Raw genomic sequence first — 26,469 nt, 5'->3', positions numbered from 1 at the left:
TTATTGTTTTTGCACACACCATTTTTGAAATATATATTATAGTTGTAAATGATCTGGAGGAACAAGGGCCGTACAAATTCTCCAAGGCTGAGTTTCTCAAAAAAATCTCAAGCTACTTTGAATGTTAATTGAGTGGCTAATCAAATGATATCCTATAAAGGAAACTATCCAGACTAAAATGGTGAAGTAATGAGCTCCATTTTAAACTTTAGACCGCTCTGGGACTCACTTCACAGTGCCTCTGTTTCTCTATTCACACCCTTTCTTTAGACCATGTCATCTGGTTTCATGTCCTTAAATAATATTGATATGCCCCTCAGAGCCTAATCTCCTTGTCCATCCCTGACTCTTCCCCAGAACTCTAGACCCCTTTGGTTTTCTTCCTGCTTAACATCGCCACAATGATATCTCATAAAGATCTTAAACTCAACACGTCTGAATCAAAACTCTCGACTCCCCTTCCCTGAAAGCTTCTCTCATCAACCTTGTTTATCCAACCAAAACTCTAATCTGTCCTCTTGATTCCCTTCCTTAGTGTCTGAAATCCTATTATACCATCCAATTCTTTCAACTCTACCTCACCAATAGGACATCTGGTCTCTATACTCCAGGAAGGTCCTTCCTAGTCCAAACTACCATCATCTCTCCAGGAGACTTCTGCACTACTCTTCCAACATGATGCCTCAAGACCCATTCTTCACAGTAATTCTTGTCTAGCCTTTACCAGATCATCGTACTCCCTTGGCAAAATGCTTTAGCTGGCTCACACTGCACTTAGAATAACACTGAGACCCATTAGCCAAGCCTACAAAGCCAACTTGGTCTGTACTTTACATTCTCGTGATTTTTTATTTTATAACTGGAAGTGTGTACAGTTGACTCCCTCCAGTCATGAGGAAGTTGTACTAATCCTGCACTAATTCCATTGGCATACCTTCCTTCAGCTCTTAGCATGACTCAAGCCTAAAATCACAACTGTCTCAGATTAAACATTACTTCTGGAAAGATGCCTCTCCTATCTAATAAAACTTAATTTACCCTGTGTGAGTTCCTTGCTCTAATCCTCTGCAGAATACTAACGATATTGTTTACTTTTTCACTGGTCTTTTACCTGTAATTTCTTACTAGAATGCAAGTTCTCTAAGAGCTACAATGCACCCTCATCCTCTTATAAAGTACATGGCATATAATAATTGCTCAATCAATATTTGGGTTCAGTATTTAAAACTTCAATCAATTCCATGGATATATTTGTCTACTTTTGCACACTGTTTTTATACATTGCTTTACTATAGCTTTAGCAGATATTTTAACATCTGGTAGAGTAAGAACTAACCCATCACACACACTGTCTTTTTCAAAACTGTTTTTTCTACGGTTCTTAAATATCTATTTTACATAAATTTTAGACTCAGTTTATTATGTGACATGCTAAATCCTTTTGGAATTTTTACTGGTATTGCTCTGAATTTATAAAGATGGGTTTGAGAAAAATTAACATCTATTTCATACTGAGGCTTTCAATTAAAAACATGGTATATTTCTCCACTTATTTTAAACATTATTTTCGTGCCCTTTAATTTTAGTTTCCTTTTCATTAATTTTGAAGTTCTTCATGGGTAATTTGTAGGTTTTTTAAAAAACTGTTGGGAATGTATGTTGGGAAACAGTGTATAAGACAGTTATTTTATCCATATCTTACTGAGGCCTTTTATTTGATCAAATAATTTATAGGGTTTTGGGGGGTTTTTTTGGACAGATAGTCAAATTATTTTCATAGGAAGCTTCTTCAACTTTTGTAGATACCGTATTGCACTGGTTGAGAATCTCCAGAAAAGTGCTCACTAGCAATATTAATGTTGGATTCCTGTTTTGCTCCATGCTTTCATGGAACCACCATAAACTGATATCTGCTCTAAATTTTGGACAAAAACTCTTTATCATATTATACAGGTTCCTATGTAGAGTTTCTAAAATTTAAAAAACACCGTTTTAAACACTGTTTTTAAGAAATTGAATTTATAATAAGGAAAACATGAAAACTGCTGAGAGGTTAAGGGCAATCTTACAGAGTTTAAATAAGAACAATTCCTGACTGTTCAGTTTTTTTTATGAGGCAGAGAGAGCATTCATACTTTTGATACTTTATTCCTAACCGTCACAGTACTTCCACAAGACAGAATATTTTTCACAATTTTAGAAGTGAGGAAATCTTGACTCAGAGATTCAAGCAATTTATCATAGGTCACAAATCTAACAAGCAATTATGCAAGGATTTATACCCAACTATATCTAGCTCCAGAGCCCACACTCCTCCCACTGTATTCCATACTTAATATGAGATATTAGACCAAGCCTCTCAACATGCCCTAGCAGAAAAGATAATAAATGTGTACTGGGTTTATGGGTTAATTAATAACCACACCCCCTAAATGTCTATCTCAATGTCAATTGTGAAGAAGATTTCAAAGTAAAAAGTCAAAGATTTACTACAGAGACCTAACTGTCACTAACAGCAGTATTTTTTAAATGAATAGTTTATATCAAGGCAAAAAGGGCAAAAAGTATATGACCAAATTGAGTAGGTTTGTTAAAGCAATGAGTTATAGATCAGAGATTCAAAAGTATCTAAAGAGCTAAAATGTTGGATCAAAGCAAGAAATTTCCAAATGGTTAGAGGTAAGGTTTGACCTTCAGGTTCAAAAAAATCAAATGCACATAATAAGTAAGATGAGAATAACCACAGCCCTTGTGAAAAAGATCTATTGGTTTAAACCAAAAGCAAATTGTGTACAATATGATTCCCAAGTATATTCAATTCAATTTCAATATGCATGGATATCAATGCGATTGAACACAGCAAGAGATTAATAGTACCACTCTCTATATCTGGAAATGCATATTTAGTTATAGAAATTATATTTAATTTGGTCAAAGCCTAGTAAGGATACAAGTTACTACCAGATTTTTTTTTTCATCAAGTCCAGGATGAAGAAAAAGTCACATGCAATAAGGAATTCCAACACTCTCCATGATTGGGTTAGATAATTATTCGGGAATAGGAAGTCCGTAAAACAATACATTTCTTGTGGGCTCAACCTCATCAGAACAGAAACAGCCTCTAATTTAAAAAAAATCACCATCACATCTTTGTGTAATCTGTGTTCCTATGTACTTACTGCTACTCCTGTCTTATAGAGAAGGTAATGCACAGTCTGTGTGACGTCAGCAGCGTGCATCAAATTGTGGTAAGGATTTTTGTGCTTGCTGTATCCCACTTCCAGAGCCTCCACAAATGAGACAAGTGCAGAAATGGGGATCTGAAAGATAGTGGCAAGGTTAATTGGCTAGTGATTTAGTAGCTTTGAGAGACCAAAAAAGTCTAAGGTATTCTAGCTACCTCTTTCTGAAAGCATTAAGAGAGCACACAAGGACACAAGAACTTTTCAAAGTTAATAAAAATCACTGAACAAAGTACTGGATAATTTGAAAATTGAACAGGAAGTCCCTGGTCTGCCCTGCAAATTGTTCTTTGTTCTCCAGTTCAGAGGCCCAGGGTAATGACAGGATCATCTCAAGGACATGGAGGGCAAAAAGGCAGGTGTTCACTTAAATCTCAGGCAAAGGTTCAAGTCTTTGTTTGTTAAATAAATGAACAAATATTATGCAGCATCTCATTTACTTGTGGGAAAACATAAAGTACACAAACATTTAAGTTATAAAATGATTGCAAAACAAACTCAAGCCTTCTGAAAACTGCACCCTTTAGAAGGAATGATGGGTACACTAGACAGCTGAGGAAAAAAACAAACTACAAATGAGAGTCTGTTCTATAATAGAAACGAGTTGCATTCTTGTGTTTATTACTTGGCAACTTATTATTATGCTCAGTCGCTCAGTTGCATCCGACTATTTGCAACCCCATGGACTGTAGTTCATCAGGCTCCTCTGTCCATGGAATTCTCCAAGCAAGAATACTGGAGTGGATTGCCATTTCCTCCTCCAGGGGATCTTTCCAACCCAGGGATTGAACCCATGTCTCCAGCATCTCCTGCACTGGCAGGCAGATTCTTTACCAGTTGTGCCACCTGGGAAGCCCAACTTATTGCTGCCTTGCAATCTGGAAAAATATTTCCAGTTATCCTAGCTGCTTTCTGTCTCAAATATGGGTAATATACATATCTTCTTTTTCTATTTGGCAGAAAGTGAACAACTGCAAAATGCCTGTACAAAATAAGGGGCCTTGGAAAACATTCATTGCATTCGTTTTCTGGATCAATTCCTTGGTTTAGTGTAGATTATCAATTATAAGACTGGGGGAAAAGGAGAAAGTATGTGTTCCAGGAGATGAGAAATTACATTCATAAGAAAAAATAAGTGCTTCATGAGAATCCATACTATGTTCTTCCTTGGGAATATTGCTCCATATTTACTATCTGTGGATTTAAAAATTTAAATATAGCCTTTCAGATGTCAGAGATTAATTCATTATCATTTTAAAAATGAAGATCCAATGAACTTAGATTCTTTGAGCTGTTCATTGGAGAGCTATGAGCCACTGAAATGCTAGATTAAGGTGTGTGCATGTGTACTGCAGCTTCTTTTGAGGTCTTGAGCATCCACTGGATCTTCAAACAGGCTTCTTTTGAATTTATTTTAACAAATAACAGAAATAAACAAAATGCCCCAAAATAGATAAAACAAAATTTTTGAAAAATAATATCTTTGTCAAGTCTCCAAGACTCTGAAATTACTATTCTATTCATTCTATCTATAGATAGATTCTATCAATACTAATCTATTCATTCAGATTTGTTTTTATTCTTTTCCAATCTATAATCTTTCATTTTTAAAAACATAAGCCTTAAAGGCCTGCAATTATACATCAGTTTGATGATGGGCATGTCCAATGAGACAAGTTCATGTCCCATTCTCCATTGGCTCAGTCAGTGAAAGATCTGCCTCTTGATCATATTAAATGAACCACAGTAACAGATCAAGAGAAATATGACTCTCCCCCACCATCCTCTTCCTCAAGCTATCTGAATACTGTTTTTTTTTTTTTTTTTCATCTTCCAGCATGTATGCCTGACAAAATAAAACCCAAGACATTAAGCTGACAGGATGAAAACCTCATTCCAGGACAGGGGCCAATAAAATGGGATTGGTCCTGACTCCTAACCCATCATTGCCCTCCTCCTCTTTGATCATGACCAATAGCTCCTAAACAAGAAGAGAATGAAATGAGTTTCAGGTGGAGAGAGAGGAAACTTGAAAAAGTGGCCATTTACTCTTTCTCCTCAATATAAGGGACTTTAAAAGCAAATCCGGGATTACTGGTGGACATGAGTGTAGCATGAGAGCTCTATACTCCCCTCTAGCAGGTTGTCAATCCAGTCCTTGCCAAGCTGCCTAGTGTCCATCTGGGGATTGTAATACAGCCAGTCCTCCTGCTCACCACCTCTGCTCGTGCCCTAGAATTCTTCTGAAATCCTAAAACCTGTCCATGATGTAACTAAGTCTTGCTTCAAAATGTTCCTTAAACAGAGGTAAGTGTGAATGATGCCAGTTCTTGGGAACTGGAGTTAGGCGAGGACCATATAACTTTGGGTAGACCTGATTTTAACCAGGTATTTTGTAATACACCACTGGAGATTTTCTGGTAAGAAAGCATAGGATTCATAGTTACCGCTCTTATTGAAATCATGGGACTGGCATAGTGAGTTCTATCCCAGATGGGATCGTCACGGAAAGGTAAAGGTCATTACTCAAGGTCACGTAGCTACTGGGTCAGAACTGACATCAGGATCCAGGTGATCTCCTGAATCTCATTCTAGTGTTTGGTCTACCAGACACGGTATTAGCCTTTGAGTGTCAAACAGGCTTCTGATGCAAAAGAAATTAAAGACCATTGTCATAAAGTGCTTATGACTATTAAGAAATACACTCCTATATGTGCAGTCCTTAGGAAAGTGATAAAGAATCATGCTTCCCAGACAAATTGATATAGAAAAAGACCTGCATTTTCTGGATACTCATTCATTGATGAGAGAAATGTGAGGGGCATGATACAGCAGATGCCAGCAGATAATGCTCAGGTTCCCTAGAGAATGGGACCCCGCCTCCAGAGTCTGCGGAACTAGAAGGCTGAGGAGGTGGAACACTGGAATTGGCTCATGCTCGTAAAGTTGAAGAATTAATTTAAAACATAAATAGTTGGGAAATATCAATGATCTATCATAGATGGTAAGTGAGAGTATTTGTGTGAATTTGAGCCAAGTGGCCGAAAGAGAAGTTCATGGAGACAATAAATGCACATTCTTTTCTCCATTCCTGTCTCCTTGCCAGTGGTGGTCATTAGTACACGGAGTCCGGCTGAAAGGAGAACTGCAGGCAGAGCAGGCAGGTAGGTCTGGTTCAGGCTTCCAGCTGTACTTCTAGGAAGACTGGGATCTAAATAGGCAGCTCCAGCCTCTCCCTTGATGGGCTCACCAGGCAAGGGAGTAATGAAAGTTCCCCTCAGTGTGGAGTTTGTGGCAGTGGCTTTCTGGACAAGTAACCCCAGAGCAGCTTTCAGTCTACATTAGAAGGATTCTCTTGGTCTTAGCCCCAAAGTCCTGCAAGGCTGGACAAACATGTGCAGTTGTTTGTTTGTTTGTTTGTTTGTTTTTTAATTAGACACTGACCTTGAAACGACTGATCAAATCATAGCGAGTGAGTAACTCATAGAAAATGAATTTCAGTGCATGGTCCCCACTGGCTTCGTTGAGGGAAAAGACATCAAAGGACCACTTGTCCACATCCTATAGGTCAGGGCAGAAAGAAAAGAATTCATTAGTTGGTAGCCACTTACATTTATCTTACTACTTTGGGGTTAGCCTGTAGCCCTAACTTGGTAATTCATAGTCTAAGACTCTAATGCTGTTTCCCCTCTCAAACTTTTTCCAATATGGCAATCCTACATAGCATTTGCTGATAAAATATGAAATAGCCTTATTAGTAATAACAAGAGCTATAATTTACTGGGTACATACCTAGGCATTATGATCAATGATAAATATATAATTCATCCTGAAAACAAGTGATAGGTATTATCAGTCATATCTCACAAATGAGAAAACTGAGAAGTTAGCTAATTTCCCTAAGATTCATAAAAGGCAAGTGTTAGGAACACATGTGGGGCAAAAACATAAACACATGTTCAACTGAAGTTTAAACTCAAGCTCTTTCCATTAACCTTCCACTACTTCTGCTGAATTCCAAAGTTTTAATTGACTTCACAATAACCTAGGGTGTTCCCTACCCCTAACCAGCCCTGTAATACCATCTACTGACTTCCTCTTAGTCCTTGTGGAGAATGTTAACCCACTTAAAAGTGTTCAGAAACATGCATGATATAGAACACAAAACAATGTGTTACCTCAAGAATCTAATCTGCTAAGCTGAAACCAAGGAGAAAGCCTTCATTCCACAGGATGGAAAAATGTTATCACTTCTGGAGTCACTGATCTGAGGACCAAGTCCTCAAATCTGTAAGTCATTTTACTGGAAAATATAAAACTAAGAGCTAAGCTGAACACACTCCTCACACACTACTCTTAAAGTTCAGAGTTTTATTTGTCCATAAAATAGTGACTTCAAAATATATGTAAACACTGTCAAATACGTCTTTGACTTATAAATAGCTACTTGTGGGTGTTATAAACAAAGGCATGTTTAAGAAATAATTAAAGCAATAGTCATTTGGTTTCTCAGTATATCAAGAGTTTCATTTCAGTGGTTAAGGAAAGTGTATCGCCATGAGCATGACAATAAGGACGCATGTGAGATCGCACTGAACCTAAGCTAGGTGTCAGATGGTGTCCTGGAAGAGACCTTGGCTTAGGAACTGCTGGGCCCAGTGACTCCCACAACAGGCTTCACTGCATTCCAACATCACCTATCCATCCCAATCCTGTTCCTCTCCAAAGATCCCAATCATGAAGATCACCCTGAGATCACAAAGGGTCTCTCTCATGGATACCAGGGCACAGGGAAAACAAACTGTATATAGGGAAAACCAAACATTTCCAAAAAGGTTTCAAATAGGTTGTTTCAATTCACATTTAGTAGTAAACCTCACCTTAGCCTTCAATAATTTCTCCTCCATTATAATAAATAAAGAAATAGCCACAAGTGCTAAACATTTTCTGTGCCAGGCACAGTAGGAACTATTGATACACACTTGCAAACCCTTATAACCCTAAAAATGGGTATCACTTTCTCCAGTTTCATAGATGGCCACCCCATCTCTCATAGAGAGATGAAATGAAGTGTCTAATGCCAATACCAGGCAATAACTCCACTGATGCCCCAGTGATAGCATCACTGACAGATGCCATTGTAAGCTCAATGAATATGTGCTGTGACCCAAGCCTTAGGCCCTAAATACCCCAAGAGTGCCTAGGCCACAGACAGTGGAGCCATTTAAGATTAATCCAAGAACCCAAGGTTCACCTTGAAAGTGAAAGCTGCTCAGCTGTGTCCGGCTCTTTGTGACGCCATGGACTATATAGTCCATGGACTTCTCCAGGCCAGTATACTGGAGTGGGTAGCCTTTCCCTTCTCCAGGGGATCTTCCCAACCAGGAATCAAGCCCAGGTCTCCTGCAATGCAGGCAGATTCTTTACCAGTTGGGCCACAGGGGAAGTCCAAGAATACTGGAGTGGGTAGCCTATCCCTTCTCCAGCAAATCTTCACAACACAGTGATTGAACAGGGGTCTCCTGCAATGCAGGCAGATTCTTTACCAACTGAACTATCAAAGAAGCCCTAAGGTTCACCTTGGCTACCAAAATTGGCACTGTCATGATAGCCATCGTCTAGCTATTAGTCCTAAAGAAAAGTCCACTGACAACTCAGTAGGTAGGAAAACATTTGGTCACATTTTTTAATCCTCTTCACGTAAATGAATAAAAGAAGAAAAAAGCTATCACTGGAAATGAAGATATAATCATAGTAAAAAGTCAAGATTTATTTTGGATATTAGGTCTTAGAGAAACAGAAGGATGTGTAAATACAGACCGTGAGATGGATAGTCTCTTTAGCCCCTCATTTTTGGGACATTTTAGCTGCAATTCTCAAATTTCAGTGCTCTTTAGAACCACCTGGGGTGCTCAGAAAAAAATGTTGATTCTTTGGTGGAGGATTCTGAAGAATCCTGGCTTGTGGCCTGGAATCTGCATTTTAACAAGCACCTAATTTAACTGCCTTAAACCAATCTTCTCTTCTTAGCAAACGTGGCCCAAGCACCAGTCCTGTGAATTTCCTATGACTCTAGTGTGAAGGAAGCCTGAACCTCCTCATTTCCTCCCACTTTAAACCTGGAGTCTGTCCAGGGTGTCTCTTCCTGAGTCACATAGCATATGCCCTTCTAAAGCACAGCACAATTCTCCATTCCTGATGACCCCACCTTAGAAGATTAGAGATAAAACAACCCAAATTAGAAGCTAGTATTCACTGCATGGAAACAAATAAAAAGAACAAAAGTGTAACATATTTCAAATTTAGAGATTGGTGGTGGCTAATTATTCTCTTCCTTGAATGTTATTTTATGCTATGTTCTTACATTAATCACAAAGGTTAACATGACAGTAGCAGGATGATTATTTTATTAATTGTATTCTCTCAGGTTTTTGGGAAATTTTCTGTAGTAGAAGAAAACAATAGTGATTCCATATAAATTGCTGGCAGTGGAGTGAAAATAACCTTTTTCTAATAAGGTTTCTATGTAAAAAAAAAAAAAAGAATCTATGTCATCTCTCCAGTTCAACTCCAATCCACTGAAAATAAAACCAGAGTCTAGGGACACAGAAAAACATTACATTGTAAAAAGGTCTTGAACTTCCACAGTAAACAGAGCATACAACGAAGAGAAACAATAGCTTTAGCCTTCTGCATTGCATCAGCAATGGTGTGGAGAAGGGCAGCAGTTCAGAGTTAGCATTTATTCTGAATCATCAAGGTAACTTTCCCCTCCAAAAGACAACATGTGTGCTTCTGAGAATTACTTTTCCCTCCAGATGTTCAAGCTGGTTTTAGAAAAGGCAGAGGAACCAGAGATCAAATGGCCAACATCTGCTGGAGCATCAAAAAAGCAAGAAAGTTCCAGAAAAACATCTATTTCTGCTTTATTGAGTATGCCAAAGCCTTTCACTGTGTGGATCACAGTAAACTGTGGAAAATTCCAAAAGAGATGGGAATACCAGACCACCTGACCTGCCTCTTGAGAAACCTGTATGCAGGTCAGGAAGCAACAGTTAGAACTGGACATGGAACAACAGACTGGTTCCAAATAGGAAAAGGAGTACATCAAGGCTGTATATTGTCACCCTGCTTATTTAACTTCTATGCAGAGTACATCAGGAGAAATGCTGGGCTGGAAGAAGCACAAGCTGGAATCAAGATTGCTGAGAGAAATATCAATAACCTCAGATATGCAGATGACACCACCCTTATGGCAGAAAGTGAAGAGGAACTAAAAAGCCTCTTGATGAAAGTGAAAGGGGAGAGTGAAAAAGTTGGCTTAAAGCTCAACATTCAGAAAACAAAGATCATGACATCTGGTCCCATCATTTCATGGGAAATAGATGGGAAAACAGTGGAAACAGTGTCAGACTTTATTTTTCTGGGCTCCAAAATCACTGCAGATGGTGATTACAGCCATGAAATTAAAAGACGATTACTCCTTGGAAGGAAAGTTATGACCAACCTAGATAGCATATTAAAAAGCAGGCATTACTTTGCCAACGAAGGTCTGTCTGGTCAAGGCTATGGTTTTTCCAGTGGTCATATATGGATGTAAGAGTTGGACTGTGAAGAAAGCTGAGCGCCAAAGAATTGATGCTTTTGAACTGTGGTGTTGGGGAAGACTCTTGAGAGTCCCTTGGACTGCAAGGAGTTCCAACCAGTCCATCCTAAAGGAGATCAGTCCTGGGTGTTCATTGGAAGGACTGACGCTAAAGCTGAAACTCCAATACTTTGGCCACCTCATGCGAAGAGCTGACTCATTGGAAAAGACCCGGATGCTGGGAAAGATTGAGGGCGGGAGGAGAAGGGGACGACAGAGGATGAGATGGCTGGATGGCATCACTGACTCGATGGACATGAGTTTGAGTAAACTCCGGGAGTTGGTGATGGACAGGGAGGCCTGGCGTGCTGCGATTTATGTGGTCGCAAAGAGTCGGACACGACTGAGCGAGTGAAGTAAACTGAAGCATAAAATAACAATTCATGCACATCACAGGTTGTTTCACATTTCTTCACTCTGTATAGAAAAGAAGCTCCATTTTGTAAGAAATATTTTCATAAATTTCTTAGTAGTGGTAAAACCACCTGTATATATTGTCACAATAAAGAAAGAAATTAAAGATAAAGATGCTTTTAACATTCCTAAGACTTTCACTGAAGGTTTCAGATTCAATTATGAAAATCAATGCAACTTCACAGTGGGTGTTATGAAACATCAGATCTTATAAAGTGGTTTCACAGATTAAATCAATGTTGCTGAGAATTACACAATGATTTATTGAGCATTAGAGTTGAGGTTGTAGAGGAGGGAGAGAAAACATGTATCTTCTTGCTGTATCTTTCCTGAACACCCTTCCTATCCTAGATGACTTGACAAGAGATAGAAAATGGCAAACTGAGAATCTGAATACAGAATCTCCGGAAGTCAGCTAGTGAACGTCCCTGAGACAAGAGAAAGGGACTATGAAATATAAAATCAAACTGGCCCTAAAGGGCTCTTTCTTGACATTAAATTGATCTGATTCTGTGAATAGGGAATTTAAATTATCTTCCGAAAATTCCATCAGGGATACACTTTTCAGGTTTCAGAGAAAGACTAAAGTAGCTTTGTAGCTGTTGTTCAGTCATTAAGTCATGTCTGACTCTCTGCAGTCCCATGGACTATAGTCCGTCAGGCTCCTCTGTTCATGAAATTCCCCAGGCAAGAATACTGGAGTGAGTTGCCATTTCTTTCTCCAGGGGATCTTCCTGGACCAGGGATCAAACCCATGTCTCTTGCATTGGCAGGAGAATTCTTTACCAATGAGTCACCAGGGAAGCCCATTTAACAAGAGTCAGAATGCTGGAACCGCTTTGACTAAGCTGACATGACTCAATGTGTAGGCACCAGGCAATGTCAACCAGTTCTGTGATCCTGGGCCTTAGCACAGCCCCTAAATTTAAAAGACCAGCGAGTTTGAATCTACATACACATACAAAAATACATCTACACAAGGGCTTCCCTTGTGGCTCAGTTGGTAAAAAATCTGCCTGCAATGCAGGAGACAAGGGTTAGATGCCTGGGTTGGGAAGATCCTCTGGAGAAGGGAAAGGCTACCCACTCCAGTATTCTGGCCTGGAGAATTCCATGGACTATATAGTCCATGGTGTCGCAAAGAGTCGGACATAACTGAGTGACGTACACTTTCACTTTCAAGGGCTCTTAGAGATATTCTATACAATTCCAAGAGCTTGTCTGATTGGGAGTCATTCTGTAGGATTTAAACTCTTTAAACTCAAGCATCTGTGTGACTTTCCATGGAACCTTCAGGTTTTGTGAGAGTTTTGGGAAAACAGTAGGATACATGAAGAGGATGAGGGCTGTGGAGAACATACTTTCATGCATAAAATGTTACCGAGAGCTTACTATCTGCCTATAACTCTGGTATCAAACCTTAGTTCTGTCTCTTTTTTTTTTTCATCTCACTGAGTCTTAGTCTCTTCATCTACAAAATGTACAAAGAGTAGGTAAGAAGATAATGGTAGAATTATGGTCACCAAGTTCCTCTTAATGTTGGACGTTTATAACCAGAACAAATTTGATCTCCTATGGCCAAAGTCAGACTGAGTCTCATAATGCTAGATCACTGCACTGATTACCAAACTACTCGAAGAGAGCAGAAAGAAATGAAACTATACAGAATTCCATATATTTTTTTTAAATGGCAGTACAAAGGCTTAAAAATTAGCAATATTGTTACTGAACAGATAAGAAAAAGATAATCAAAGAAAAAAGTCAGGAATGACTGGGAAAACTACAAATGAACTGTAAATGAAAACTTATTTTCTAACAACAAATTTAACTTTTTATAGGGCAGCATATACATTGTAAGATCTTTTTATTGGTATTACCTTTAATGCTTCAATAACAGCTGGTGGATAGCTCAGTCCAACCATGTTTGATGTCCGTCTATACATTCTGGCAAAGTCAGAAGGAAAGAAAACGCAATATTATATCTTACAAAGAAAAATTAGCAGGCCACAGAGTTATACCAATATTGACAATTAATAAGAAGTCATATCATCTGATAAACCCAAGGAATCTAAAATTTATTTTACAACCTTTCTCATAGTCATTCAAGGGGCTTAAATGTTCAATCAAATGAAACTAAAGCAATCCCAAACATGTAAACCATTGGAAACAAACAAACAAAAAATAAGTCTATGTGACCCAAATGAAGTTATTAAAATGGGTCTCCTCTTCTTCTGGAAGTGAATTATAGTGTAGCACAGACAGTATGTTTTGTATTACTTTATCCTGAAAAAAGAACTCCTATGGGGGACCCATTTAGAAGAGATTTTTCTTTAGAACTAAAAGATTAAGGAGAACTCAAAAAGTTCTCAAAAGAACTCAAAAACTAAAGAGAAAAATGTCCCAGGTAAACTTTGAGCCAACCACAGCATTTCCAAAACATGTAATTGTGTAGTAAGGATTGTAGGATGAATAAATCAATTTCTGGAATCCATTTCTGGGGATGGGGGCGATTTAATTTCAAAGAGCAAAGTGACTTACAAAATTGGAAAGTGTCATGGGGAACTCAAACCTCTTGACTGAACTTCCCCCTGGATCAATACCCTCACAAAGCATCTTTGACCTGTTTTAAATGTAGACATCATCCACGTATGTCAAATAATGATGATAAGATATGTCTTTTTTTAAAAATCAGAGGCTGAACTCAAACGAAATCTTAATGTGAACAAAAAGAACTCCAAGCAAAGACAAAAAGGTTGTGCTAATGATGCTGCAGAGATATGTTTTTCCATCTCTTCTTATTCAAGACTGTTTCCACCCAGAATTTTTAGTATTTATAAAGATACCAAACCTACATCAAAGTCTTCAGTGATTAGAAACCAGTGTCCCTTTCGCTGTTTTGGTTACTGAATGATAGACATCTTTACCTCTCCACAAATATCCCAGCCTGCACTGCGTGGACGATGCTCTTGAACCGCGGCTTCTCCTCACTTCTTCTGAGCATCATCCCCATCTGCCGTGTGAAGGTGGAAGCCAGCCAATCTCGGACCTCAGAAGGCACTGCATCTGACTGAATGTCACTGAGCTCATCCTCCGTATCCAGGAGTCGCCTGGGCCCAAGAAACAGAACCGCAACACAGATTAAATCTGAAGTTAGAGCTCCCTGTTCAAAGCACCTGTTCCTTCTCGCCAACCCACCTGAATACACAGGTGCAAAAAAAACATAATAAATGGGCCACAAAAAATCCAGTACTTTTTTGGGCAAGGCTTGTGAAAGCTTTTCTCTACCAGACTGCATAAAGGAACCAAGGAGTCAGAGAAGGTCAAATAATCTTCATCTCAGGCTCTGTGGGCCTGATCCACTGCACTCAGGTGTAACCAGTATCTTTATTGCTTGATGATTTGTGGAATTTGAATGGAATCTAAACCTCTCATTTAAAATGCATTCACAAGATTTATTTCATAGATGGCCAAGTGACATTATTTTGTTTGAAAATAATGGCACTTAAAAACTATAGACGACACTGTGGCTGATTTATGTTGATATATGGCAAAAACCATCACAATATTGTAAAGTAATTATCCTCCAATTAAAACAAATAAATTAAATTTTAAAAAGTGATAAACAACAATACTGTATTACAAACTTCAAAGCTGTGAAGATCTTAGATCTTAATTGTTCCCACCACAAAAAAATAAATAAATAAATTATGTGATGTGATACAGATGTTAGTTAACCCTATAGTGGTAATCTTATGGTAGTAAATAAATAGAACAACACATTGTACACCTTAACTTTTACAATGTTACATGTCAATTACATCTCAGTAAAACTAAATTTTAAAAAAGAAAAAAAAACTTTGCAAAGTATTACCCAAATCACATCAACTCAGTCTTCTGAAGTAATAAACCCAAATGGCAGATACTGATACCCTCTCTAGCTTAAAAGGACATTACAAAAACTTAAATGTCTAAATTTAAGCAAAATTTCCTAAATAATTCAGCTCTTTATTTGAGAACAGTGATTTGTCATGTGTGCTTAGCAGACTTTTCAGACCTAATCATGGATTAGGCTAGAATAGAACATAAATAGCAATAAATTACAATACTGTAAAACTTTGAAAGTTGTATTTTATACTTATATTAAGGCCTACTAAAAGTAAGCAGTAACAACAGGTGTCAATGAGTTTGTCTTTTTTTTTTTTTTTAGATACTCCAATTGGAAGGTAAGGGAGAAATATACAACATTTAGTAAAAAAAAAAAAAAAAACACTATGGTATCAAATTTCCTTAAATTAGGGAACAAGCATAGCACCGAAACCTAAGCCACATGATTCTTAAATTACTAGGAAGTCTTATCAGATTGAAATTTGGCATAGAAAAGTTAGACATCAAAAATATTAACAGAGGAGCTTCTCTGAACTAGATAAAACAAGAAAAGCCTTTCATATTTACCAATTCAATGTTTTTCAAAGAAAAGCAATTTTTTTTTTTACTCTCAAATGCACTTAGTAACTGGAAATGCTTTGGTACTTATGGATAACTCAAGTGAAAAGAGTCTTCTAAGAAAATCAATAATATATCAAAGGATTGAGGGAGGAATACTGGGTGTTTAAGAGAACAAATGCTTCTTCAACCCTTCAAAACCTTCCATTTACAGATGGACATCATGAATTAAAACTTGAATGCAATTTTTAGGCTGAGATGAATAACATGTAATAATTCCAGAAGAACTCTACATTTGATTAGAAATCTAGTAATCCTTTTATAAATGAGGATGTACAGAGGATATGTGATATCCAAATCTACCCCATTTTTGAAAACTAAAACTCAAATCAAACCAATCATTTGAATGTTAACACCTACATGCCATGAGAGACATTTCAAAAAGTCATATAATAGAAAATTTATCATCGACTTCTTGCCATTTTAGCTCACCTGGTTTCATCAATGTACACAGATTCAAGCACGGAGGCTGCATATTCCAAATTCTTCTTGAGATCTACCACTGAAGCCTCCCCTCTCTCTAATTGTTTGACCAAAGATCGTAACCTGGAGGTGGGTGAAGAGACATGATTCAATTAGAATAGAAGAAACAAAAAATAACCCTACAATTACAGTGAACAGTTTATAGCCATTAAATGTTTGTATTTATCCCAATACATACAAAAGGAAAATACAAATCTAATGATGAAACCATTATTTCTCAAAGAAGCAAGTTATAAAATAAATTCACACATTTTTTTCCCCACTATGAATCAGGAACAAAAATGTTCTCATCTACCAGGACTGACCTTGTCCCACACTTTCTAACTACCTTTCATCTTTCTAACAATTTCCTAAATTATCAATAATTTTGCTTCTTTTCTGATTTTAATTCTTTTTAGTCCTAACTGGATGGAGTAAAGCATGACCAGCAATATCACCAAACACTACTTCAGTTGAAGGTACTTTGTTCAGCTGTGACCATAGAGAGTATCAGTCTCGTGGCCCACAGGTGTTCCAAGACAGGCTATGAGACTTAGAGTGCCAAAGTCACCACAGAGGGCTGCAGAAGGAATACAAGAAGGCAAGCTCTTTTACTGGACAGGAAGAATTACTCTGGTGGTGCTTGTGGTAGTGATTTAGTTGCCAAGTCATGTCCGACTCTTGCAGTCCCATGGATAGAGGAATCTGGCAGGCTATAGTCCATGGGATTCTCCAGGCAAGAATACTGGAGTGGGCTGCCATTTCCATCTCCAAGAATTACTCTAGGAGCAGATAAATACCCTAGTTTTGTTTTTTAAAGGAGGATGGATGATAAAACGAGGTACTGAGGACAAGACCTTTCCCACTGCTCTTCAAGAATTCCCTGGAGTAGGAAATGACAACCCATTCCACTATTTTTGCCTAGAGAATTCCATGGACAGAGGAGCCTGGTGGGCTATAGTCATGGGATCCCAAAGAGTCAGACACAACTGAGCATGCACACATGCATAATTCAAGAGTTCCAGACAGTGTAAGAGAAACAATAAAACTCTCCTCTTACTTATATGAACATTATCCCCACAGAGAAGGACTTCCTACATATGAGAACAATAAAATGCCAACAGATTATCAAAGACCAGAAACTGGGAACACTGTAAATACCACAGAGATCTGGAGATTGCACACCTCTTCAGGCTGTTTGACAGCCAGCAAACAACGACACTTTGAGAACAAGATTAAGTCTGAATGTATTTGGGTTTCCCAGATGGCACTAGTACTAAAGAATCAGCCTGCCAATGTAGGAGACCCAAGAGATGCAGGTTTGATCCCTGGCTCGTGAAGATCCCCTGGAGTAGGAAATGGCAGCCTATGGTTTTTCCAGTAGTTATGTACAGATGTGAGAGCTGGACCATAAAAAAGGCTGAGCGCCAAAGAATTGATGCTTTTGAACTGTGGTACTGGAGAAGACTCTTGAGAGTCCCTTGGACTGCAAAGAGATCAGACCAGACGATCCTAAAGGAAATCAACCCTGTATATTCATTGGAAGGACTGATGCTAAAGCTGAAGCTCCAATACTTTGGTCACCTGATGTGAAGAGCTGGCCCATTATAAAAGACCCTGATGCTAGGAAAAATTGAAGGAAGGAGAAGGGAACAACAGAGGATGAGATGGTTGGATGGTATCACCGACTCAATGGACATGAGTTTGAGCAAACTCCGGGAGATAGTGGAGGACAAGGAAGTCTGGCATGCTGTAATCCATGAGGTCAAAAAGAGTCAGACACAACTTGGTGACTAAAGAACAACAATGCTTGCTAATTATAATCATCATGTTGTATATAGATCCCCAGAATTTATTTATCTTATAACTGGAAGTCTGTACTCTTTGACTAACACCCCCCATTTACCACTATTTATTTTAAAAGGCATTTGTTATTATTATTGCCATTGTTGTTATTCAGTGGCCTTGGTCATCACAGGTAACCACATGAGAGCCATCCTATCAGGATGCTTAAGATTATTATCGAGTCTCCATTTCCCAAGGCCATTTCCACTTTTTTGACTTCAAAATATTCTCGGGCTTGCACTCATAAGGGAGGACAGGTCAACTTCTCCAAAAAGCATAAACTACTCCCCTCCAGACCTACATGAAAATGATAAAAAATAACGAAGGAGGAAAAGCTCGGGATCAACCTTAAAAAGTAGACAAGAGGGTCAGCCATACAAAAGAAATTTCCAGGAATTTCAGTGATGTAAAATACAAAGGAAATTAGATGGAGGGTAGTGGCGAGCTGACTTGTCAATCTCCATCACCAAAAGGGAAATATGCAAAGGAAATAAGCCGAGGCCTCTGCACACTAGGAGGTGAGAGTCAGCCTGTGGATCCCGTTAGCAGCATTAGGAAGTGTTCTGGTTTCCCAGCAGCCCGAGACAGGGAGCTGGCATGGAAGGGTGTACCAGTCACTCACACACAGTGGACAGCCAGCCTGCCAAAGAATGGGGAGACTGCAGAAGCAAGCCCTGAGAACTGTTCCAAATAAGGAATGGAAGCTCTTCAGCAAACTATGTTCCTGGCTAAGTCTGCCTCTAATTCTGACTCTCACCTTCGGAAGCCAAACTACCCACTAGGCTGTTTGGACTCTCCACTGGCAAAGTAAAATGAGGGTAAATGTAAACTTTCTAAAAACTTTCTCCCTTAACTTAAGGCTTAAAGATTCTACCAGGGTTTGACATGACTCTCAAATAGGACCCATCGTAGTTCTCAAAATCTAAGAGAAGACAAAACACAAAAAATTATGAGGGAACATATAAAATTAATAGAAGTAAGAACCAGATGATTCTCTTTTCCTACAAAAGGACATCCCTAAGAAACAAACAGAAGCAGCTTTAATAAAATAAGTTTTCCTAGATTGAGGAAAAACCTTTATAAGCAGATCAAAAGGGACCAAACAAAACCAGAAAAAAAAATCCAACATATTATGTTGTAATTTTTTATCTCTGAAAATTAAAAAAAAGAAAGCATTAAGAAAAATATATTACTTACAAAGTAACAAAAATCTCAAGCTAGCCATAGATTTCCACCATGCCAAATATCAGAAACCAATTTAATAACAATACCAGTTTTTGAGAATAATATAGTGTGATTCAAGATATCTAGATCTCCCTATGGGTTTCCCTGGTGGCTCAGTGGTAAAGAATTGCCTGCCAAATCAGGAGACACAGGAGACATAGGTTCGATCCCTGGTTTGGGAAGATTCCCTGGAGAAAGAAATGGCAACCTACTCCAGTATTCTTGCCTAGAGAACTCCATGGACAGAAGAGCCTAGCAGGCTTCAGTCCATGAGGTCACAAAGAGTTGTCACGACTTAGCGACTAAACAACAACAACAAATATTCACCTGTATTTAGTATAATTGTCATGTATATTTAAAGCCAACAAATATATTCTCAGGTATAGACAAGCTCAAAATTTCATCATTCATATGCTTTTACAGAAAACAAAAACGAAATACTTTAAGGCAAACTCTGGGGCAGTGACCTTTCAAGGAGGATAGATTTGTGGGTCTCCAATTAAATGGATTCTGGATTTATGACTTAAATGTAACAAAGCCAATATTAACAAAATAAACAAGTAGTTAAAAAACATTAAAAAGGAGTGGCAGGTGAAATATAATGCACATTACCCTTCTTTTCTAGGTAAATACCTATTCCTAGTATAAATGTTTCCTATGTCACTTTTATGAACTAAAAATTAATTATAATCAGTCAAAAATGATTGAAATTACTAAGAACACTATATGGAATATCACTTTATATCCATTCTTATTAATAATTCCCAATCCGGGGGGAGTATAGTATTGGGAGAATTAAGTCATGAAAGTACAGTATTGTGTGTGGATCAAGTCAGGAAGAGCTGCACATCAATCTGCAATATGTAGTCCAGGACCCCAGGCCAGACCAGGGGTGGTGCTCCCACTCAGCAGTTCAGATCAGCAGCACCGAAAATCATCTCCCCAGAAAGCCCCAGGCATCATGTCACAAGGAGCAGAAAATCAGCAGTGTAGGGCTTCAACCAGATATAGTCACCGGTGGAGCTGGCCAGACTCTGAACACAGCCACACTTATGTATCCAGTGTAAGCCAACCAGTGTGACCCACTGGATTACAACCCATTAATCCAGCCTGACTCAACAGAGCTGTAAACAGAAGCAAACCCCTAGCCCAGTGGCTTCTACAAACCCAGAGAAGAAATGACACAAAATAAAGTATCTTCAAAGGGTTGGGAGGGAGGTTGGTGGGAGCTTCAAGAGGGAGGGGACATGCATAAACCTATGGCTGATTCATGCTGATGTATGGCAGAAACCAATACTACCTTGTAAAGCAATTATCTTTCACTTAAAAAAATAAAGTATCTTCAAGATGCCTAAGACTTACTAGAAATTCATATCAACTCCCATCTCTCTAGATGATGAGATGAGTGAAAGATCCACCAACACCCTGGGAGACATGAATGCAACCCATGACAACACACCCATGGTGTTTATGGAAAACACCCAAAGACATTCACCTCTTTTTATTCAAGGACAACTAACCAGGAAAAAACAATTCCAAAAAGATTCAGCAATTTAAAAAAAGTAGAGAATCATCTTCAAATTGCAGAGAAAGGACTCACTTTTGAAAAGAAGATTCACTACTGAAAACACAAGTAAGTTTTAGACAGCATCTGCTTTGTGTTCAATAAAATTCAAGAAAATAGATCTGAGAAACAAAGGTGAAAGCTGAAATCATAGGTAATAAAAGTGGACATACTGAGAGAAGAAGAAGTTAAAAAGAAATGAAATATGACAACAAAAGACTATAAGAACTTACAAAAAATAGTGACCAACTTCCTATATACCCAGCTCCTATTCGGACTGGCACCTGTCACAGGTGTAAGTTACAGCTTTCCCTGTCCACATAGCTGCTGGCGTCCTGCTTTATGCAGCTGCCACACAAATGAAAAGCCCTGGTGGCTCAGCCAGTAAAGAATCTGCCTGCAGTGCAGGAGACCCGGCTTTGATCCCTGAGCTGGGAAGATCCCCTGGAGAAGGAAACAGCAAACACTCCGGTATTCTTGCCTGGAAAATCCCATGGACAGAAGATCCTAGCAGGTGACAGTCCATTATGTTGCAAGAGTTAGAAATGACAGTGACTAAACCACCCACACAAACCCTAGGAAATTCCAGATCCCTACTTTCAAATATTGTTGGGCTCTAGGGGAGCACTCAGGTGGGTGATGTTTCACTGGCTCCGCAGTCGCCCTCTCCTCTAATCCTTTATACTTCTTAGAACATTCTGCCTTGACCCCCACCCCACTCTACCACCTACAGTCTACCTGTTGGAGAAATTGCTGCTTTGTGAGCAGAAGACTTTCAATTAGTTCTTTTACCACTAGTCACGAACTAGTCTCAAAAACTGAAAAATGTCTTAAGGTTTCTGGGAATATGGAGGTACCCTTACCTATTTTTCATCATAGTACAGGCTTACTCTAAAGCTCAATCCATCTTAAGAGTTGTCTGAAAATAGCCAAAATCTGTCATACCCATACTACAAAAACTATTTTTGTGAGACTTGGAGAGACTAGTTAAGCAGAAAGGCTCAGATGCCTTCCTTTCTTTTCCCAGTAAAGTTTGTCTGGATGTTTTTCCATTTAATTCATTTTACCTAAAAGTCCAATGTTCCCAAGGACAGGTCCCATGGTAAGCTGTAGTACATCTAGTTTTCTAATACTATTCAAAAGGATTTTTGGTCCAGTCACCTAAAGGAAGGGAGGGAGGGAGGGAGAAGGGAAATGTACAGCAATAAGAATAATAAAGTTTCTCTTCTGAGTGAATGTTCATAGTTTCCAGCACCCCATCCATTTCTGTCACTGTGGCTGCCAGATAATAGTTCCAGTATAGAAGCACAACACCATTTTAGGAATCGCTCACACTTTCAAACTTTGGCAAGATGCCTTTCTCTTTAAGTGCACGCGTGTGTGCTCACTCATGTCCTACTCTTTGTGACCCCCTGGACTGTAGCCTGCTGGACTCCTCTGGCCATGGGATTATCCAGGCAAGAATACCAGAGTGGGCTGCTATTTCCTCCTCCAGGGGATCTTTCCAACCGAGGGACTGAACACGCATCTCCTGCGTTGGCAGGCAGATTCTTTACTGCTGAGGCATCAGGGAAGCAGCCTTTCTCTTAAGATGGTGTACAATCTCATTGTGGATGATCCTCTTCCATCTTTACATGAGTCTTCCATTTCTCCACATAAACCCTTTGCTTCCTCTAAGCGTCTCTGCTGCAAGGCATATGATGAAACATTACATCCCTTTGGCTCCCAGTGCCCTCAGGTCCAGGGCAAGTCCTGGATGAACACCTGGAGACCAGGTCATTATCTGGATTACAGAAAACTTTTGGAAGAGAGAAATTCAATGAGGCAAGACCTGCCCACTGTATTTTGGAACTTGGAAGGCAAGTGGAAAAGACAAAGTCTCTTTTCTTTTCCCACAAAGATAATTTCTAGGACCAACAAAGTTGACTTTATTAGGAAGCAACTCTTTGATTTAACTGTATAACTTAGACAAGCACCCTAAAATGGACTTGGCACAATTCCCCATCCAAGTGAGGTCCCCAAAACCCTTCAACACTTGGCTTCGAGAGCACATACATTTATTGAGCTTTAAATGCTGCTGGAATGAAATCAGAAAAACACAATCAAAAATAGACTGAAATAAGAAGTCATGAACATGCTTTCTTCTATCTGTCCATTCTGTCCAAGGTTATTCTCCCTGAGAATGGATAAGCAGCCCTAAAATGCCAGTGTAGCCTACAAAGGCTGTTGTCTCAGACAGGCTTTGTTTAGTTTGAAAAAGTGTCAAAAGGAACTGGATCCTTTACAGCACTTCCCATCCATGTCCCAATGAATCATGAGCCCTAAAACTTCATTTGAATAATAAAAAACCCACCATCTCAGTTCATCACATCCGCGTATTTGCAAAGCAAAGGCGTCTCTGTGTACTTTCCACACACCTGTTTCCTCTGTCACTCCCATCCCTGCCACTTACCTAAATGCCATAGAAAGCAAACTGAAACAACTCCTCCAAATGGGATTTCAGGCTCATGCTTTAATGTCATCCAATGATACCATCTGAATATTTTTCTGGAGATCTGTTTGTTTCCATAATTAACATTGTGGTACTTGAAACATCCCTTCAGCCTTGTCTGGGTGCTCTCTGAAAGCAGGTACTGTGATAGGCTCCAGGAGTACAAAGTGGGAAGATGCAGCGCCTTCTCTCAACCAGGGGAGACCGACAACTAGTCAGAACTCACCCCACAAGTACAGCAAGCGTGACGGCAGCATGAGACAGGGGTGCTAAGAAAGCACACAGGAGAGGAACTGCCAACTCACAAGGCCCTCTCTAGAGGAGGGGATTTCAGAGCTGAATCGAGGCCAGACAGACATCAGCCAGGCCAGCAAGATGGAAGGGAGTAACTGGTGGGCCGGGAAGATGGTGATACATTCAAGGAATCCCAATGTGATTGGAATTCGGGGGACAAGACGAGATAAAACTTCAGAAGACAGTGGAAGTCAGACCCTGGTGGACTTAGCAGACCAAGCTAAAGAAATTTCATTTTCTCCTGGAGAACAATGGGGAGCCCTTGGAGAAATTTTAAGTGGGATGGGAGTGGCATGATAAAATTGGCATTTTAGAAAGATCAATCTAGCAACAGAGTAGAAGACTGTAGGGACTCAGTGAGTAGGAAAATTATATATGTTTTCGCTGTAACGAGGCTTGTCTGGTACCCTGAACAGTGCAGTACGAATATTATCTCTCATGTGATAGCACTCAGCTTAGGGTGTTGCATGAGCAAGGCGGCAGTACAGATCATTGCTTTTAATAATTTCTGGGAAATGGCTTGTTTTAGGCATACGGTTTCCTGATTTAGCTGACCCCCAAACCAAAACAAAGAATCAGTTCAGTTCAGTCACTCAGTCGTGTCTAACTCTTTGCAACCCCATGGACTACAGCACACCAAGCTTCCCTGTCCATCACCAACTCCTGGAGCTTGCTCAAACTCATGTCCATCGAGTCACCAACAAAAATAAAACTGGCAAAAATAGTCCAGTTATGTAAATTTTACCTACTGTCAATGCCATAAATAAAAAAAACTGTTTTTATGGTTCTCAATTACACATACTTGAGGCAGATTTACAAAGAGATTTAAGTCAATTATCAGGGTCTAATTACCTTTTCACTGAAGAAAAAAAATGTGGTACCTAGGTTCATATCTATATTTTTTCATGCCTCTCTTATAATCTACTAACTAATAAAAATAATTGTAAGGTTATAGAAGATTTTACATCACATCATTAATAAAACTGACACAACTGAACATATACTGAATGCTATATCCAGCTGCAGAATAAAGCATTCTCTTCAAGCACACATGTAACAGTCATCAAAACTGACATTATGCTGGGTAACAGCAAAAGCCTCAACAAGTTTCAACTAATTGAAATCATACAGATAATGTTCTATGACAACAGTGGAACTCAGCTTGAAATCAGTAGCAAAAAAATGTCTAGATATACTCTAAATGCTTGGAAATTTATGAAGAAACTTCTAAATAACCACTGGTCAAAGATTAAATCAGAATATAATTTTAAATGCTAATAAAAATATGATTCATCAAAACCTGTATTACTCAAGTAAAGCACTACTTAGAGGGAAATGTATAGACCTTATGTGGACACATGAGAAAAGGAGAAAATCTGAAAATAAGTGACTTCACTATCCACCTCAAGAAATTTTAAAAAGACAAAATAAATCCAAATAAAGTAAAAGACAGCAAAAAATGAACATAAAAGCAAAACTTCAGTAGAAGCAAACTTAAAAACAGAAATAATCAACAGAAATATCTTTTTTTTTTGCTAAAATATAGCAAAAAATAAACACAAAAGCAAAACTTTAGTAGAAAAAAATCTTAATAACAGGGATAATCAACAAAAGCTATATTTTTGAAATCTTAATTAAAGGCCACACAAGACTGATCAAGAGAAAAGAGAAAAGGCACAAACAGACAACATCAAAAACAACATCCTACAAATCTATAATAAAAGAATATCATAAGTACTTTTCTGCAGATACACTTAAAATTTTAGATAAAAAGGGAAAGTTTTATATGAAAACTTAATTTATCAAAACTGACAGAAGAAAGGATAAAATATGAATATTTCTATACTTATTGAAGAAACTGAATCCATAGTTTACTGTTTTCCCACAAACAAGACTACAATGCTAAATCACTTTATCAATGAATTCATCTAAACATTCGAAGAGGAACTACCACAGTCTTTCAGAGAAAAGCAAAAGCGGAAACATATTCCAACTCATTTTATGGGGCCAACATACTCTTGATTCCAAAACCAAACAGGGACATCATAAGAAAAGAATTACAAGACAGTTTCTTTTATGAACATAGATGCAAACATCCTAAATGAAATTTTAACAAATTAAATCCAGTGGTAGAAAAGAAAGCAAACAGTAAGAATCCAAGCAAACTTACAAGAATCCAAAGTTGATTTAACACTTTAAATCAATGAATAAACGTTATTCACTATTTTAACAGGAGTAAGAGAGAAAAATCATATGATCATCATAAAAGACTTAGAGAAAGCATCTAAGTGATAAGTATCTTAGCAAAGGAATGAAAGTGAATTTCCGTTACTGGATCTCTAAAACAGAAATGCTATAGCAAAGATCATACATTATCCTGAAACACGGAAAACTTTCCTGTTGAATTAGCTCTAATACTACTACTTCTCTTCAAGATTGTATGAGAATTTTTCACCAGTTTAATAAGAAAGAAGAATGGATAAAAGATATGAGGACTTGAAAGAAAAAATAAAACTGTCACTACAGATGAAATAATACTTAAGTTGGGATATCTAAAAGAATTTGCAAATAAATCATTAAAATCAAAGGTGAATTAAGCAAGATAACTAGAAAAACAGCAATAAACAATTAGAACATGGTACTATCTACAAAAGCATCAACATAAAAAGTATCTAAAAATAAATCCTACAACATATAAAAAAGTACCCTACATAGACAAAAACTGTAAGATATTACTGTGTGTCTGTATGTGCTCAGTCATTCTTTATGACTCCATGGATTGTAG

The 26,469-nt window shown here is 38.3% G+C and overlaps 1 protein-coding gene across 10 annotated transcripts in view; it reads right to left on the bottom strand.

The window, feature by feature from the left end:
• Nucleotides 1-26,469, bottom strand: part of PDE1C (phosphodiesterase 1C) — a 517,220-nt gene that overhangs the window by 107,864 nt on the left and 382,887 nt on the right. For all 10 annotated transcript variants that reach the window (XM_043872059.1, XM_043872060.1, XM_043872068.1 and 7 more), the window contains 5 exons: nt 16,237-16,350; nt 14,226-14,408; nt 13,179-13,245; nt 6,687-6,803; nt 3,180-3,320 (listed from right to left, as the gene is read on the bottom strand). In XM_043872059.1, the coding sequence (XP_043727994.1) occupies nt 3,180-3,320; nt 6,687-6,803; nt 13,179-13,245; nt 14,226-14,408; nt 16,237-16,350 (622 nt within the window). The remainder of the gene's footprint in view (nt 1-3,179; nt 3,321-6,686; nt 6,804-13,178; nt 13,246-14,225; nt 14,409-16,236; nt 16,351-26,469) is intronic.

Source organism: Cervus elaphus, chromosome 18 (genome assembly GCF_910594005.1).
Source record: "Cervus elaphus chromosome 18, mCerEla1.1, whole genome shotgun sequence".
NCBI classification, from domain to species: Eukaryota; Metazoa; Chordata; class Mammalia; order Artiodactyla; family Cervidae; genus Cervus; species Cervus elaphus.
The sequence above is the reverse complement of the archived record's forward strand: the minus strand, read 5'-3'. Positions and strand labels throughout refer to the sequence as shown.